General features: G+C 39.7%; 1 protein-coding gene across 1 annotated transcript in view; it reads left to right on the top strand.

The window, feature by feature from the left end:
* Positions 1-15,781, top strand: part of LOC109911644 (protein cordon-bleu-like) — a 167,635-nt gene that overhangs the window by 118,704 nt on the left and 33,150 nt on the right. Inside the window, exons 4-6 of the mRNA XM_048607780.1 lie at positions 5,580-5,790; positions 6,313-6,541; positions 15,035-15,129. Of these exons, the coding sequence (XP_048463737.1) occupies positions 5,580-5,790; positions 6,313-6,541; positions 15,035-15,129 (535 nt within the window). The remainder of the gene's footprint in view (positions 1-5,579; positions 5,791-6,312; positions 6,542-15,034; positions 15,130-15,781) is intronic.

Raw genomic sequence — 15,781 nt, forward strand, 5'->3', positions numbered from 1 at the left:
CATCCAGCTTTAGTATGGGTGATATTGCCTATTTAATGCATACTTTCTTCAGCACTGAGTTACAGGCTGCTACCCTTTGTGTGGGTGACATTGCTTTTTTTGTTGCCTATTCAAGGATAAGATTCTGAAGTCACCATTTAAGGCTTAAGGGGGAAATTATGCGAGTTTTTCTCCAAATTGAGATTTAGATTTTTTCATTCTCGCCTTACTTAGTCACCTTAACATACCATTCCTGTCACAATGCCACAGGAGGCAAAATTCCATTTAACGTATTTGCTTACACTGTCCTTAATTCGGAATTGTAGGAATTTTTAATCACAGTTGGCCACTGTGTCTATAATTCCCTCGTTTCCTTCTATTTTTTTGCTAAAATAGTGGAGTGACATACATAATTTTCCAATTCAAAATAATTTTTCCATGAATTGAGAGAACATAGCAGATGACCCAAATGATACATTTGCAATGTTCTCACTTACTTGATTCAAACCCCGGGGATGGAAACCTTGGAATTTGAATAGACTAGAACTTGGTTTGAAGACAAATATATATGGCAGCAGGATTGCAAAACTGTTACATGCTTGAGTTACCAACTAAATTGATTGAGTTATCTGTTTGATCAGATAATCTTAATTACTCATTTTCAGTAGTTTGGCAGTCTTTCATTATTGCTTCAAATGTAATGCTGCAAAGAAAAGCAATTGCTATGTGGTGAATAATCTAATTTCGGATGTACTTAATTATGGAAAATAAATGCAAACAACTAGTTTTAAGATGGATAATCAGTACTCATTTTGTAAGCGATTTTATCTTTGTTTTTGAGAAGATTCTTAGAAAATGCTAGCATTTCTTTGAATCTAAATGTATAGAGAAGGCTACAGAGCATATCTGTTTGGCTTTCATTCCTATGAAGTTTGGACTGCTTTGACACATCATGTGATGTCTATTAGAGAACAATTTTTCCCCCTCAAACTTGACAAGCAAACAGCATGATAGCTTTTCTTTCACCTGGCAGGTTTCCTGACTGAATTCTTTCTGTTGAGATCATAAATAATTACTTGGATGACCCCATCCATTAGTATTTTTTCCCAAGTACAATAGACCCTCCCTAGAACATATTGTGATAATAGCAGTCATTACTTATACCTCCCTCTGTAAATGAAAAGCTGTAAAAACATCCTCTCTGTAGCATGCCTGTTGTAACTTTTTTATGTCTCCAAAAATACTTTTCTTTGCCTCTGGAAGAGGTTGAATGAAAAGCATCTAAAGGAGCTATTTTGTTTAACAAAATTGAGCATTATATGACAGTTAATTGGCTACTGTTATCCACAAAAAGAAACTAAATGTTGAGTAGTTTTGAAAGTATAAGATGAATATACTTGCAGTTAATTTGGGAAGCTTTCCCAAATCAGGCCAAATAAAGTCATGCAAGGTATTGCTCTTAGATGTAGACAGCCCCTAATTTGTTTGACATTGTTGTAACACTATGGCTAAGACATTAGACTCTGTAGCACAGCCAGTGCAACAGTCTTGCTTGGTCAAAGTTCGTAGTATTAATAAATAGTGTTCAGAGATGAATTAGACAGCCACAGCATTCAGGATAGCCACAATGCTGCATGAGGTATGGGTGCTGCGGTTGAAGGACCTCTGAAATTGCTATGCAATCAACAAATGGACTCTATACGTGTTTTAAGATATTCCCTAAAAGCTACCTTATCAGTCCTAAGAATTTCTTTAGTGGTTTAGTATCAAATTTTCCTTGGTAAGGCCCCTTGAAGTCCCTTGTGATATTTTACTGTACTAAACTCGCAATGTGGAAGCAAGTTGTTTCTTTTATATGAAAACAAAATCAACAAAATACTCAGCAGGTCAGGCAACATTTGTGGAAAGAATCGGAGTTACGTTTCAGGCCAATGACCTTTTATCAGGACTGGATAGGGAGTCGAGTTCGAAGGAAAGGTTGTTCAGAGAGAAAACAAATTGGACCTTGGCTTAAGGAAGAAATGGGAAGCTCTAAGACTGTTCTGGTGGGGATAACGTTCAAAAGGATTGGGGTCTGTAGTGAAGAGGAAATAATTGGAGCCAGGAAACTTGGAAATGTTGAAGTGACACAGGAAAGCAAAAGAGCCATGAATGTGAATAGGTAAAGAGTATTCAAGAGAGAAAAAAATTGAATTGATATAGGAAGAAATGAGTTCAATGAGGTGGGAGCAGTCAGTAAAAGTTTTGTTTATTGATGTTGGGAGGGGAATAGAAGTGTGCTTCTTGGGGTTGGGGAGTGCTAGAGGTTGTGGAGGGAAGATATTCAGACATGATAATGTCAGTGATAGTCCTTGACACAATGGCTTGATAGTCAATAGTGATAGCATGGTTCACAGGGGGGGGTAGGAGAAAATGGTGATAGTTGGCATTTGGCCCCTGGTAGTTAGAAATCTGTACAACACCGGTGATATTTATGTCGGTGAATTGGATGATGATATTAAGGTTGCAACTGCCAGAATGGACTTCAGCAAATTCAGAAAGAAATTGTTTAGAATGAAGGAGAAGAGGAGCAGAGAATTTCAGATATCTGATGTCATGCCAGCAGTTCTCAGTGAAAAGATCTAGTTAAGGTCAAAGACTGGAGGGAAAGGTCCGGGTGGAGAGAGAATATTGGAGTATAATGCAGCAAGATCAGTGATTTGGAGAGTTCTGGATATCTTGGATGTATCTGTGATCCTAACAAGAAAGGTAGAGATTAAGTTGGAATCCATCAAGTTGGAATAAATTGAAGCTGAAGGCAATTGCTGAAGAAAGAAACATGTCTGTGGAAGTAGACTTCTTTAGCTATCTGATCAAACATAAAGAAACTCAAAAGCAAATAAGTGGTACGAGGTAGAAGAGACAATTGGAAGACCCATTGGAGAGAAGAGTGAAACTTCTTCAAGGCAGACATTCCTGGATCAGAAATGGCAAAGATTTAAACACTAATATAAAAGCAAAATAATGCAAATGCTGGAAATTTGAAATAAAAAATAAACTGCAAATACTCAACAGGTCCAGCACCACTTGTGAGTCCGGATAGTTCAGAGCAGCAGAGCATCAGACTTTGGGGTGGCACCGTGGCTCTGTGGTTAGCACTGCAGCCTCACAGCGCCAGGAACCCAGATTCGATTCCACCCTGAGGCAACTGTCTGTGTGGAGATTACACATTCTTCCCATGTCTGCGTAGGTTTCCTCCGGGTGCTTTGGTTTTCTCCCGCATTCCAAAGATGTGCATGTTAGATGGATCGGCCATGCTAAATTGCCCATAGTGTCCAGGGATGTGTAGGTTAGGTGAATCAGCCATGGGAATTGCGGGGTTCCAGGGATAGGGTAGTGGGGTGGGTTCGGGTGGGATGCTATTTGGAGGGTTGATGTTGACTTGATTGGATAAATGGCTTGCTTTCACACTGTAGGGATTCTATGAAGGCATTATATTTCAAGCAGATGACCTTTCATCAGGACACCTCCTCAAGATAGCACCATCGAGATGATGAAATAGCAAAAACTGCATATGCTGGAGTCAGAGATAAAAAAGTGTGGTGCTTCAGGAATACAGGCAGCATTAGAGGAACAGGAAAGCTGACGTTTTGGGTCGGGACCCTTCATTTTCTGATGATACTGTCTCTCCAATTTTTTTCTCTCAAATTGCATTACTTGCATTACAAATTGCATAAGGAAAGCCTTATTGAATTGCATGTGCAGTGTATCTTCCCATTATACTAATCTACTGAGGTCTTCTATTATGATGCTCAATATTTATAACTTTGCCAAGTTTTGCATTATCCACAAACTTTTAAAACACTAACAGCCTCAGTGATCTAGTGTCTGGCAGCATTGCCGCTCAAGTGTGCCTGTGTTGCGGATACAAATTTGGAACTCTGTGGTATTCATACTAACAAAACACAATTGCTAATAATCCCAATTTTCATTCACAGTTCTTAATTTCCATTAATAAATAAAATTCTGTTTACAACAAGATTCACTATCTCCAGTATTGCTATGCTAGCAAAGTTTTTTATAAGATCATGTTGTGAAGCTTCAATGATGATCCTTTATTGTTATGAGGCAAGAAATTAATAAAAGGTTTAAATTAAATAGTTTTAATTGTCTTATTGCAGTTCTCTAAACGTTTGTGTTTGTTAATTGTATTTTGTTCATTTATTGTTTCATGCTTCATTTATATTGAGTTAGTAACCATTTCAAAATGAGTGAACAGTTGAAATGTACTGCAAAATGTCATGCTTCTAAATTTTGTGACCCTTTCATGGAAAGGATCAAGGTGAGGGTCATACTGAAAAACACTTTTAAGTTAAAGTTTGCATTTAAAAAATTAAATTCACTGAAAAGTAGAATATATCTCAATGTTCTAAGTCTTGAATGGGGTGTCTGGACTGGCATCCCACCAAAAAAAAAATGTTTTGACATTTTAGCAACTACTCACACTAGATGCTGTGACAGCCCTATTCATTTGAACTCTGAGGGGGTCATTGCTGAGTTTGGCTGGTGAACTCCATGCTGAGTAGGGGTTGTGAATAATCAGGTTTGACTTGAAGCAGAATCTGAAGTGAGGACAAAGGGACAAGGCGTTGGACAACAAAAGCCTGAAAATGCCAGGAAAGCCGTAGAAAGAAGAGCTTCTGCCCTCAGAGTGCATGATAGAATGCAGGAGAGTTTGTTCTGATTTTGCCAAGTTGGATAACCCTAAACATTCACTATTCTAAGGTTGTTACAGTGAAGCAAAACTGCATCAATTGAACTGAACAATTCTGATCCTAAATGCTGCTCTGTATGTTTCATTTCACTTTGGAACAAGCCAGTCTAGCTAAAGTTCATCCCATGTATAAAGAGATTAAACAAATACATGCAAAATGATAGAACTATTCAAATAATTGTAAAGTATTGTGGATGCTAGAGATCTGAAATAAAAACAGAAAATGCTGTAGAAACTCAGCAGGTCTGGCAACAACTGTGGAGAGAGACTGAGTTACATATCAAGTCCAATATGACTCTTATTTTGAAAAAGTTCTGCAGCTGCTCAGGTGAATGTGAGTCACTAAAATAAAGTCCAACAAAAGGACCCAATTGAACAAAAATTTGATGATGGCATCGAGTATACAATTACAGTAGTCATACTGGACTTCAAACATTAACATTGGTTCACTCTCCATTAATGCTGCCAGACCTGCTGAGTTTCACCAGCGCCTTCTGTTTAAAGTTGTTTAATTTTTGTCACAAAAGTGTTCTAATGTTTCTTGAGTTTAGATATAGAGCAAGATGAGTCAGTTCTTGTGAAGGTAATATGGGCAAACTGCCTACAGGAGTGACTGACACCACTAAACCTGAGAAGCTATCTGTGGCAAGTTTGAAGCACCATTCAAGTAAAAAGTAAATGTTAAATAAAATCACCAAATAAAAGTGAGTTATAAATTTATTGTTGTAAGATTTTAGGAGCATTTTAGTTTTTAATTTAACAGTCTTCAAAATGCACAGATGATGTGTCAGTTTGAAAGGTGACATACATTCATAATTTTTTATTTAAATTTTTTTTTCCACTACAGCAAAGCAGTGATGGATCTCTTGATTGACTTGTGCAGCCAGTATCATTTGAATCCAACCCATCATACCCTTGAACTGCAATCCAGAGAGACGTGCAAACCATTGGGCTTCAAGCCAAATACCCCAGTCGGAGTTTTGGATATAGACAAAGTGTTCATAAAGCAGAAAGTTATTGAGGAGAAGCCAAGAAGACCCCCACCTGTAGTGCCTGAAGTAGGTAACAAATCAGAAGCATTATTGTATGTAATTTTTAAAAACCTTTTTATACTAATTGTGCTATTATTCAGATAATTCAGTGCACCGAAAATGTGATTCCTAATTAATTTGCCGTGCCTCTTTGATGTTTATGTCCATTCACCAAAATTTTCACAGAATTGCATAGAATGTGGCAAAGGTGGTTTCAAAGGTTAGGAAACAATAATTTGAGTACTTTTGATGGGGTTTAGAAATGAAGGATGATGGATAAGTTTGAATAGATTGAAAATTTTGATGAGTTATGAATGCTTCTTCATTGTGGATAATATATATTGATACATAGTTTCTACTTACGGTACAACTTACATGTGTGTATTTTATTGCGTTCTGTGCACCAAGCTCTTGAAAATGTCTTCATGATAGAGTGCTACAAGCTAATAAAATTACAAAATTGCCAGTGGTTAAATGAAACATTTATCTATTCTGATGGACATGTTATTATTTGTGTTGATTCTTAATCTAATTTGTTTACCATTACAGAAAACTGTGAGGTTGGTGGTGAATTTCCACAAGACACAAAAAACTGTGGTGCGAGTCAGTCCATTTGTACCCTTGCAGAATCTGCTGCCAGTTATATGTGAGAAATGTGACTTCAATTCAGATCACCTTGTACTCCTGAAAGACAACATCAGAAGGGAAAAGGTGGATCTTTCAAAATCGTTAAATGATTTGGAAACCCGGGAATTGTATGCTCTGGATATTAGTAGAGGTGAGTTTGTCCAGAAATAGCAGATATTGTTACTGGCCAAGTCCAATTCCCCATCATGAATCTATCTTGATAAATCATATTTGATTTTATTTTGATTTTAAAAAGTGGCCTCTCACTGAAACAAAAGCACACAATGCTGCAGATTTAGCTTTAATAAGAACAGCATGGGAGTTTATTTTCAGAGGAACTAAATGAAACTAGAATAATACAAATACTTACAATATAAATTCAAAGATTTTAAATGCATCATGGAAGTATAATTGCATTAATCCCAAAACACTCCTTTATAAATTGAGAAGAAACAAAGTAGCATTTGTATAGTGTCTAAAACACCACTGGTGTAGTTCTGAAAACAACATTTCTAATGCTGTACTCAAAACACCATTCGTATTCTACTTAAACCAGTATCCCTGTATCTAACATTTCAATAGGTTTAAATCACTTGGGACTTCAGTTTTTAAACTTGAACTGCGATAGCTTCTTCCTGGAACTATCATACACTTCAGGTTCACTGCACTCAGCTTAAATAACCACTTTCTGATTTTTTAATCTGGTCTGGAATTAACACAAACTATTCACTGTAAAGTCCTGATGCACTATATCCTTCTCAGGAGCATTGCTGTATACAGCCAAGATCAAAAAATTACCCAAACGTTTCTTGGGCCCACATAGGACTCTGCCAGACAGTCCTTTTTTCTAAAAAAAACTCATGCTGGAATTAAAAGTTCAATATGTCCATAAGTTCTTTGGGTTCTGATCCATTGTCATGGCACAGATGGAACACAGAATAAATCTTTCATTGTAAAAATCAAAAACTTGATGACTGTTACTGGATGTGAAAAAGAATGAAAACTTGCATTATTTTTATTCACATTAACTCAAGAGTTTTAATGCAATGCTCATATAAAATTTTTGTAATTTTGTCTTGCAAGGCAAGGCATAGTAAATTACTGTTGTTAAGGGTGTATGACACTGTGTCAAAACTGTGCTGAAAATGATCTCCTCAAGCTCACACTCACCTTCCCTGTCTCTTCTACTTTGAACAGTTAAGGAGCTGATGAACTTCTTTGTCATTACGTTGAGGCCATTTGTTCAGCTGCCTCTGCTGCTTCCCTTTCTTTTCCTACTGCAGGAATCTAAGCTTTATTTCAGATTTCCCTCTGTCCTTAACCCGATCTCACATCTTAATGACTGTGTTTCCACTGGTATTGCCTCTGTTGCCTCCAACACTGCTGTCATTACCTTTCTCCTAAAGCAAACAAATCCTTGAACCCTTTTGTTGTTGCAGTCTCATGCTCCATCTCTATCCTCTGTATAATGTAATAAAACCGAAAGAACTGCGGATGCTGTAAATCAGGAACAAAATCAAAGTTGCTGGAAAAGCTCAGCAGGTCTGGCAGCATCTGTGAAGGAAGAAACAGAGTTAACGTTTCTGATCCAGTGACCCTTCCTCAGAACTGATGGTAGCTGGGAAAACGTCAGTTTATATGCAAAAAAAAGGGAGGGGGTGGGGTAGGGAGTAAACAATAGGATAGAGCCTATAGAGAAGAAAGACAGTTGGACGGACAAAGAAGTTGATAATGATCAGGCTGGGAGGGTGAATAGTTGTTAATGGGAACTGTTAGTGACTAACAACAGGTAATGTGTAATAGCAGGCTATGTGGTAACAAGGCCTGGTGTGTGGGGTTGGGGGTTTGGGCCATGGGAGAGTTTAGGCCCTAAAATTATTGAACTCGATATTGAGTCCGAAGGGCTGCAGCGTCCCCAAGCGGAAAATGAGGCGTTGTTCTTCCGGCTTGCGTTGGGCTTCTCTGGAACACTGTAGCAAGCCAAAGACAGACATGTTGGCCAGGGAATAGGGTGGTGCATTAAAGTGGCAGGCAACAGGTAGTTCAGGGTCTTTTTTGCGAGCAGAACGTAGATGTTCTGCGAAGTGGTCACCCAGTCTACGCTTCGTTTCCCCAATATAGAGGAGACCACATTGTAAGCAGCGAATGCAGTAGACTAGATTCTGGAAGTGGAGGTGAAATGTTGTTTCACCTGGAAGATATGTTTGGGAACAAAAACAAAGTTGCTGTAAAAGCTCAGCAGGTCTGGCAGCATCTGTGATGGAGAAAAAAGAGTTAATGTTTCAGGTCCGGTGACCCTTCCTCAGAACACATCTGATGATCATCAGACACCATTTCCGCCACCTCCAGCAAGATGCCACCATCAGACACATATTCCCCTCCCGTCCCTTGTCTGCCTTCCGCAGGGACCGTTCCCTCCGGGACACTTTGGTCCACACTTCCTTCACCCCCAACAACTCTCCACAGCCCTACAGCACCTTTCACTGTAACCGGCGAAGGTGCAACATCTGCCCATTTACCTCCTCCCTCCCCAGTATCCAAGGGCCCAAACATACCTTCCAGGTGAAGCAACATTTCACCTGTACTTCCCAGAATCTAGTCTACTGCATTTGCTGCTTACAATGTGGTCTCCTCTACACTGGGGAAATGAAGCGTCGACTGGGTGACCACTTTGCAGAACATCTAAGTTCTGCTCACAAAACAGACCCTGAGCTACCTGTTGCCTGCCACTTTAACACACCACCCTGTTCCCTGGCCAACGTGTCTGTCTTTGGCTTGCTGCAGTGTTCCAGCAAAGCTCAATGCAAGCTGGAAGAACAACACCTCATTTTCCACTTGGGACCCTGCAGCCCTCTGGACTCAATATCAAGTTCAATAATTTTAGGGCCCAAACTCTCCCATGTCCCAGCCCTCTACCCCACACACCAGGCCTTGTTACCATATAGCCTGCCATTACACTACCTGTTGTTAGTCACTAATAGTCCCCATTAACAACTATTCACCCTCCCAGCCTGATCATTATCAACTTCCTTGTCTGTCCAACTGTCTTTCTCTCTGTATAGGCTTTATCCTATTGTTTACTCCCTATCCCACCCACCTCCCCATTTTCTACATCTAAACTGATGTTTTCCCAGCCACTATCAGTTCTGAGGAAGCGTCACCAGACTCGAAATGTTAACTCTGTTTTTTCCTTCACAGATGCTGCCAGATCTGCTGACCTTTTCCAGCAACTTTGTTTTTGCTGTCTATAATGTATCCTGGTTAACAACAACAACAGCTTTATTTTGGAGGTATTTCTGCTGTGATGCATGTTTTGTTAACACGAACTGGCTGTGACACAATTATTGAACAGTGAATGCTGTTTAGATAACGCAAACTTTCTACTGTACAGTATAGCTATTTTCTATTATGATTTCCCCATTACACGATTTTCAATGGTAATTTTCTATAGCGCGATTTTCTGTAGTGCGATTTTCTAAAGCAGGAGGTTGCACAAGGACGCAACTATCGTGTTTTGGAGAACTACCTGTATGTAGAATGTTCAATGTAGTTAAATGTGCTAAGGTTCTTCACAGAAGTGTTATCAAATGGAATTTGACATTTGTAAATTGTAAAATTTGAACAGACAGGTTGGAATTGGGTAAAGCCAGACTGTATTTTGCAATTCACCCCTACCCTCTCCCTGCAGTCAGGGTAGGTGTGTCATAAAATTCGACTCATAATATCCAGAGAAGCCAAGGAATATAGATGCTCAGTAAGAAATTCCTTAGGGAGCTGACTGCTAAGCAGCCATCCTGAAAGTGTCTACCCTAAGTGAGTTGATATTAGTTAAATAACCTCAACAGGGATCTGTCCTGTGTGATAAACCTCCAACCTTTAGATAGCCAGAATCCTTGGAACATGACAATATCTGGACTTGCAAGACAAATTCTTTTGCTAGGAATCCATGGAGATTCGAGAATGGATTGACAAATGGTCTGAAGGATGAGAAGCAGTAGGTAGTGCCTGTGCTAGGAACATCAATCTGTACCAGTGACTGAATAATTAAGACTCTGGGATCGGTGTCAACAAGCCTACGGTTTTTACTTGGTATTCATGAGCTAAATTCAGAGCTTGGTGCAGTCTGGTTAAAATCATGAAACAGTTGAATGGAGAAGTGCAGTGGAATCTTAGACAACCTAAAAATGAGTCTGTGGAAAAACCTGTGTTGGGTTAATTTTTTTTTTACCCAGGGATAAATTTTGCACATTGAGAGACATAAATTGGCAACATATGCATTTAATATGAATAGTGCTGAAATTACCAGGGGTGAAGTTGAGGAAAGCTAGAAATGTTAACAGTTCACTTTGCAGCCACAATGTACTAAACAAATAGGAAGCTAAACTGTACAGTTGAACAGTTTGTACATGCAAGATGATATAATGTTGAAGTTGAACAGGGTCATTGTCAGATTGCAGCTTCACAATTATGTACAGAGACACGAGAGAGTTCTTCAGAGCTTGGAAGTGATAGTGAGACAAGAGGTTCATGACTCCTGTCTGTAAAGTGAACTATAAGTAAAGAATGGAGAATTGTGGGATTTTTAATCATGAAAGGAGATGAAATTAGGCTTTCTTGGAGTGTACCTATTGGTATAAGAAAGAATATCTGCAAATCTGCACTGACTTTTACCAGGTCTCTACGAAGATGAACTGGAAGGTAAAAAGAATGTGAAAGAAGTGAGAAGGAAAACCTTATGTGCCCTGACTGTAATGGTGTATTCAGAAGGCAGCATCCTCAGCAGCATGGCTGTGCACTTGGTGGCCAATTATACCAATCACGTTCTTGATTAAAGACCACTTCCTGCCCTTTATGACTACCTCCTGTGGTGTTGGGAAAGTTTACTGTTGTGAGCAAAATGGCCATACTCCTACAAAACACTTTCATGAACCGCAGCTTGCAATTGTGTGTCAGTTGTTGGCTAATCAGAACCCAGCAGTTAGACAGCACTGGTAGAGTGGCAGCACCAGAGTGACCATTGCCAGTACTACATTTGAGCCTGGAAGGAGCAAGCTGTGTTGGATCGTGACTTTGTAAATGGTTGCACGCTGCTACGCCTTGGTGTGGGGTGGTGGGTGAGCCAGGTTTAAGAAGTTATTGGAGGATGGTAACCTCGGGATGGACTTATTAACCTTGGGATGGACTTATGAAGGGTGGACCTTCCCCCATCAGCTCATGCAGCTTTGGACCGAGATATCATCTGAGAGTCATCACATTCATACACCTCCCTATTGTCTCCATGAGGTCAAAAGATGGAAAACTGAGTATCTGTGTCAATTACCAGACACTCAATGTGAAGACTCATAATTACGCTTACCCTCTGCCTAGGACTGAGGAAGCATTGCAAGTTTTCAAATGTGCAAAACATTTCTGCAATTTCAATTTAACCCACTGTTGTAAGCTACCCATTGCTGAACAAGAAACCAAACAGATGGCATTCCAATCGGGCACCATGGGACGTTGTAAATACACAAGAATCCTATTTGGGCTTCTTAATGCACCTGCTACCTTTGTGTGTGTGTTGGATAAAGCTTCAGTGACCTTAATTTCCAGTCCTTCCTTGTGTATTTGGATGTTATACTCATCTTTGACTTGACATTCAAGTTCACATGGGCCGTTCCCACCAGTGACAAAAAGTCAATTATAACCAGAGTGTTAGTGTGTGATTGATTTATTCATTTTGGTGTTCATGTCAGATTCACAGTGATTAGAGGTGCAACTTTGAGAGCTAGCTCCTACAGGAACTTTAAAAAGTCTTTGGCCTTGCTAAGAGCATCAGCATCCCATTTCATCCAGAAGGTAATGGAAAGTGTGAATGTTTCAACCACACTCTACATGACTGTCCATGCACCTTATCTCCTGAGACTAAACAAAAGTAGCCTGAGAGACTTCCAGAACTAGTTTATATTTTTAATAGCAGCTCAAACTCATTCATGGACTCCTGTCCACAATATCTCTTCTTTGGATAAGACCTCGTCCTTTCTTTGGACCATCTCCTTGAGCTCACCACCCCTTCTGATGGAGAAAGATAGGTGGATAGCCAAGCATCACATGTGGCTAAGCTGGGTATTCATATTGGTATCCAAGAGGACAGAGAAGGAAGCACTGAGAAGAAAAGCATTGAACAATTGCAAGGTTGATAGGACCGCCCCTCCAATCGGTGCAAGGGTATTATTCTGAAATTAGAAAATCAGGGGTCGAAATTAGGTACAGGATGTGTTGGACCCTGAACACTATGGAGTCACCAAATGCCCAGACATAGGTGATCACACTTATGTTGTTGAACTGGTAGCAGGAGAGTACACTCAAGAAATTGTTCAGAGTTGGTTCTGGTTCAGGAGACAAGCACTTAACGAGGGGTATTGTACAACCTGAAGTGTTAGTGCATGATTTCTTGTGGGCAGTGGAGTTGCATAGTGGTGAGAAATCTGAGTGTGACCTGTGTGTTTTGAGTCTAAGAGGTTGATCCATTGTTGGGAGGCCTACTCATACCCTGGAAAACTGCACAGGGAGGCCTGGCAGGTTGGAGGTGGGAACTGAAGCAACAAGTTTAGCTGATCACATGGCTCCTGGAGCTCTAAGATACCGAGAAGATATCTTGAGCTCAGGCTGGATATCACCTCAACCTTTGCCATTTACCCAGATCCGTGATGCAAGAAGAGAACACTGCCACTACTGTGAACTCAAACATTCTAACCATCATGGCACTATTGAACCCTGGTTAACCATGTAAGTGCTCAGCAAACAGTCACTGTGTGCCTCATGTAGTTGTTGGGATGGCACGTTTCAGGGAGGAAAGTCATAGAATTTTTAAAGCACAGAAAGAGACCCTTCAGCCATTGTGTCTGTGCCACTGGTCAAACATCTATCTATTCTAATCCCATTTTGCAGCACTTGGCCTGTAGCCATGTATGCTATGGTGTTTCAAGTATTCATCTAAATATTCCTTTAAATGTCTTGAGGATTCTTGCCTCTCGCACACTTTCAGGCAGTGAGTTCCAGATACCCATCACCTGAAAAATATTTTCTCAAATCTCCTCTAAACCGCCTGCTTTTTACCTTAAAACAGTCCCTGGTAATTGACCCCTCTACTAAGGGGAAAGATTTCTCCCTACTACCCAGTCTGTGCCCCTCAGAGCTTGGTACACCTTAATCAGATCCCACCTCAGCCTTTTGTGCTCAAAGGAAAACAATCTTGGACTATCTAATCTCTCTTCATAACTGAATTGCTCTAGCCCAGGCAACATCCTGGTGAATCTCCTCTGCACCCTCTCATGTAATCAAATCCTTCCTGTAGTATGGTGACCATAACTACACTTGGTACTCCAGCTGTGGCCTACATAATGTTATATACAGCTCCATAAAAACCTCCTTGCCCTTGTATTCACTGCCTTGACTAATAAACGCAAGTATCCCATATGCCTTCTTAACCACCTTATCTGCACGTCTTGTGGCTTCAAGGATCTGTAGACTTGCACAGCAAGGTCCCCTGATGCTCTGTACTTCCTAGGATGTTACCATTCAATGTAAACTCCCTTGCCTAGTTAGTCCTCCCAAAATGCATCACCTCACACTTTTAAATTCCATTTGCTGTTGTTCAGCCCATCTGACCAGCCTATACATATCAATCTGTAGTTTGAGGCTTTCCTCATTGCTATTTACCCCACCACCAATTTTCGTATCATCTGTGAATGTACTGATCATACCTCCCACATTCATATCTTAATAATTATGTACATATTAAACAACAAGGGAATCAGGACTGAACTCTGTGGTATGCCACTGAACTCAGGCTTCCATTCACAAAAGTACCATTTGAACACCACCTTCTGCTTCCTAACAAAATTAGTTGTGTAGTGTGTAACAGAAGAGCATGTAGCAATGGTGAGGGAGAGTGTCGAGCAAGGGATCTTGAGCAATTATGTTTGGACTACAGCAGCAGATGACCACAGTGAGGTAGTGCAGCTGGAGCAGTCAAATGTCTGGGGAAAAAGGGTGTCCTTGGGGGAAGGTGCATTGGTGGGAAGAAGGAGCAGACAGACAATATAATCCAAAGGCTTCATTCCATGTAAATTCTGCAAATACTCCTTGCTTAACCTTAATTTCTCCTCATGTTTGTAATGACTTGATGCCAGTGGAGTAAAGAATCTCAATGTTATGGCCCTCTGCGTGTTCAATTCCCATGTTACTGAAGGAATGAAAAAAATTGGCATTGCTTGTTTTATCGGTCAGTCCTGCCTCCTCCTAGTCTGTTATGAAAGAAATAAATTTAGCCCTTAATGAGAATGTTGGTTTTTTCCTTTATAATAGATTTTAAGATGGGAGTCCCTGAAACTGAAGCAAATTTCAAATAAGAATGGAATAACAGAACAAAGCTTACATTTACGTCTGTTTTCCAATTCACACAATGTGTCACTTTAAATTATCAAAGCCTGCATAGATTCAAATGATTCCATGCATTGTTTGACTATTGAATGTGAAATATTATTCACAACTGCATGTATATGAGATGTTGCAATAAACTACTGGGCAATTGGAAACTTTTCTTTGCATAAGTACATTTTAACTAATTAGAGAAGTCAGAATTTAATTGACATTTTTACAGAGTTCAATCAAAGTGCATCAACGCTCACTGGCATGAACGAAAAGGAACAAAAAGGGCTATTGGACTTCTTCAAAATTGGCAAAAAGAAACCAAAAGTAAGTGTGAAATTTTTTAATTCTGCCATTCTGTTTTTCCATAAAATGTTCTTCAACTACTTATCCTGTCTTGAACACATTTACTATAAAATACATTGTTGATTTTATTCATTGATGAGTCCATGCTGTTGCGCTTTCCTACTTATCAGACAAAATGATCCTAGTAAGCAATGAGGTGACCAGAATGTAATGACAGCAATTCACAATGAGAATCATTCAAGGTGACCTTTGGTTAACAATAGGTTAATCACAGTCACACTTAAAGGGAGTTCCAAAAACAGTGTTACATGCCAAACCATTATAGATACTTCAATTTCAACCAGATGTCAGGGGTAATCCTACATTTATTTTCTTCACAATCTGCATCTTTTAATCTCATTTGTGGAAGCAGATCTTTGTTGTCCCTATTTCAAAAGGTTTGGAGTATAAGAGTACAGAAGTCTTACTGCAACTGTACAAAATTTTGGTGAGACCACATTTGGAGTACTGTGAGCAGTTCTGGTCACCTTATTGAAAAAAAATATTATTTTGTCGAAGGCATTCAGAGAAAGTTCACTTGGCTGATTCACTGTATGGAAGATAACAAGGTGTAGAGCTGGATGAACACAGCAGGCCAAGCAGCATCAGAGGAGCAGGAAAGCTGACGTTTCTC

The sequence above is a fragment of the Rhincodon typus genome, chromosome 2 (genome assembly GCF_021869965.1).
Source record: "Rhincodon typus isolate 14 chromosome 2, sRhiTyp1.1, whole genome shotgun sequence".
NCBI classification, from domain to species: Eukaryota; Metazoa; Chordata; class Chondrichthyes; order Orectolobiformes; family Rhincodontidae; genus Rhincodon; species Rhincodon typus.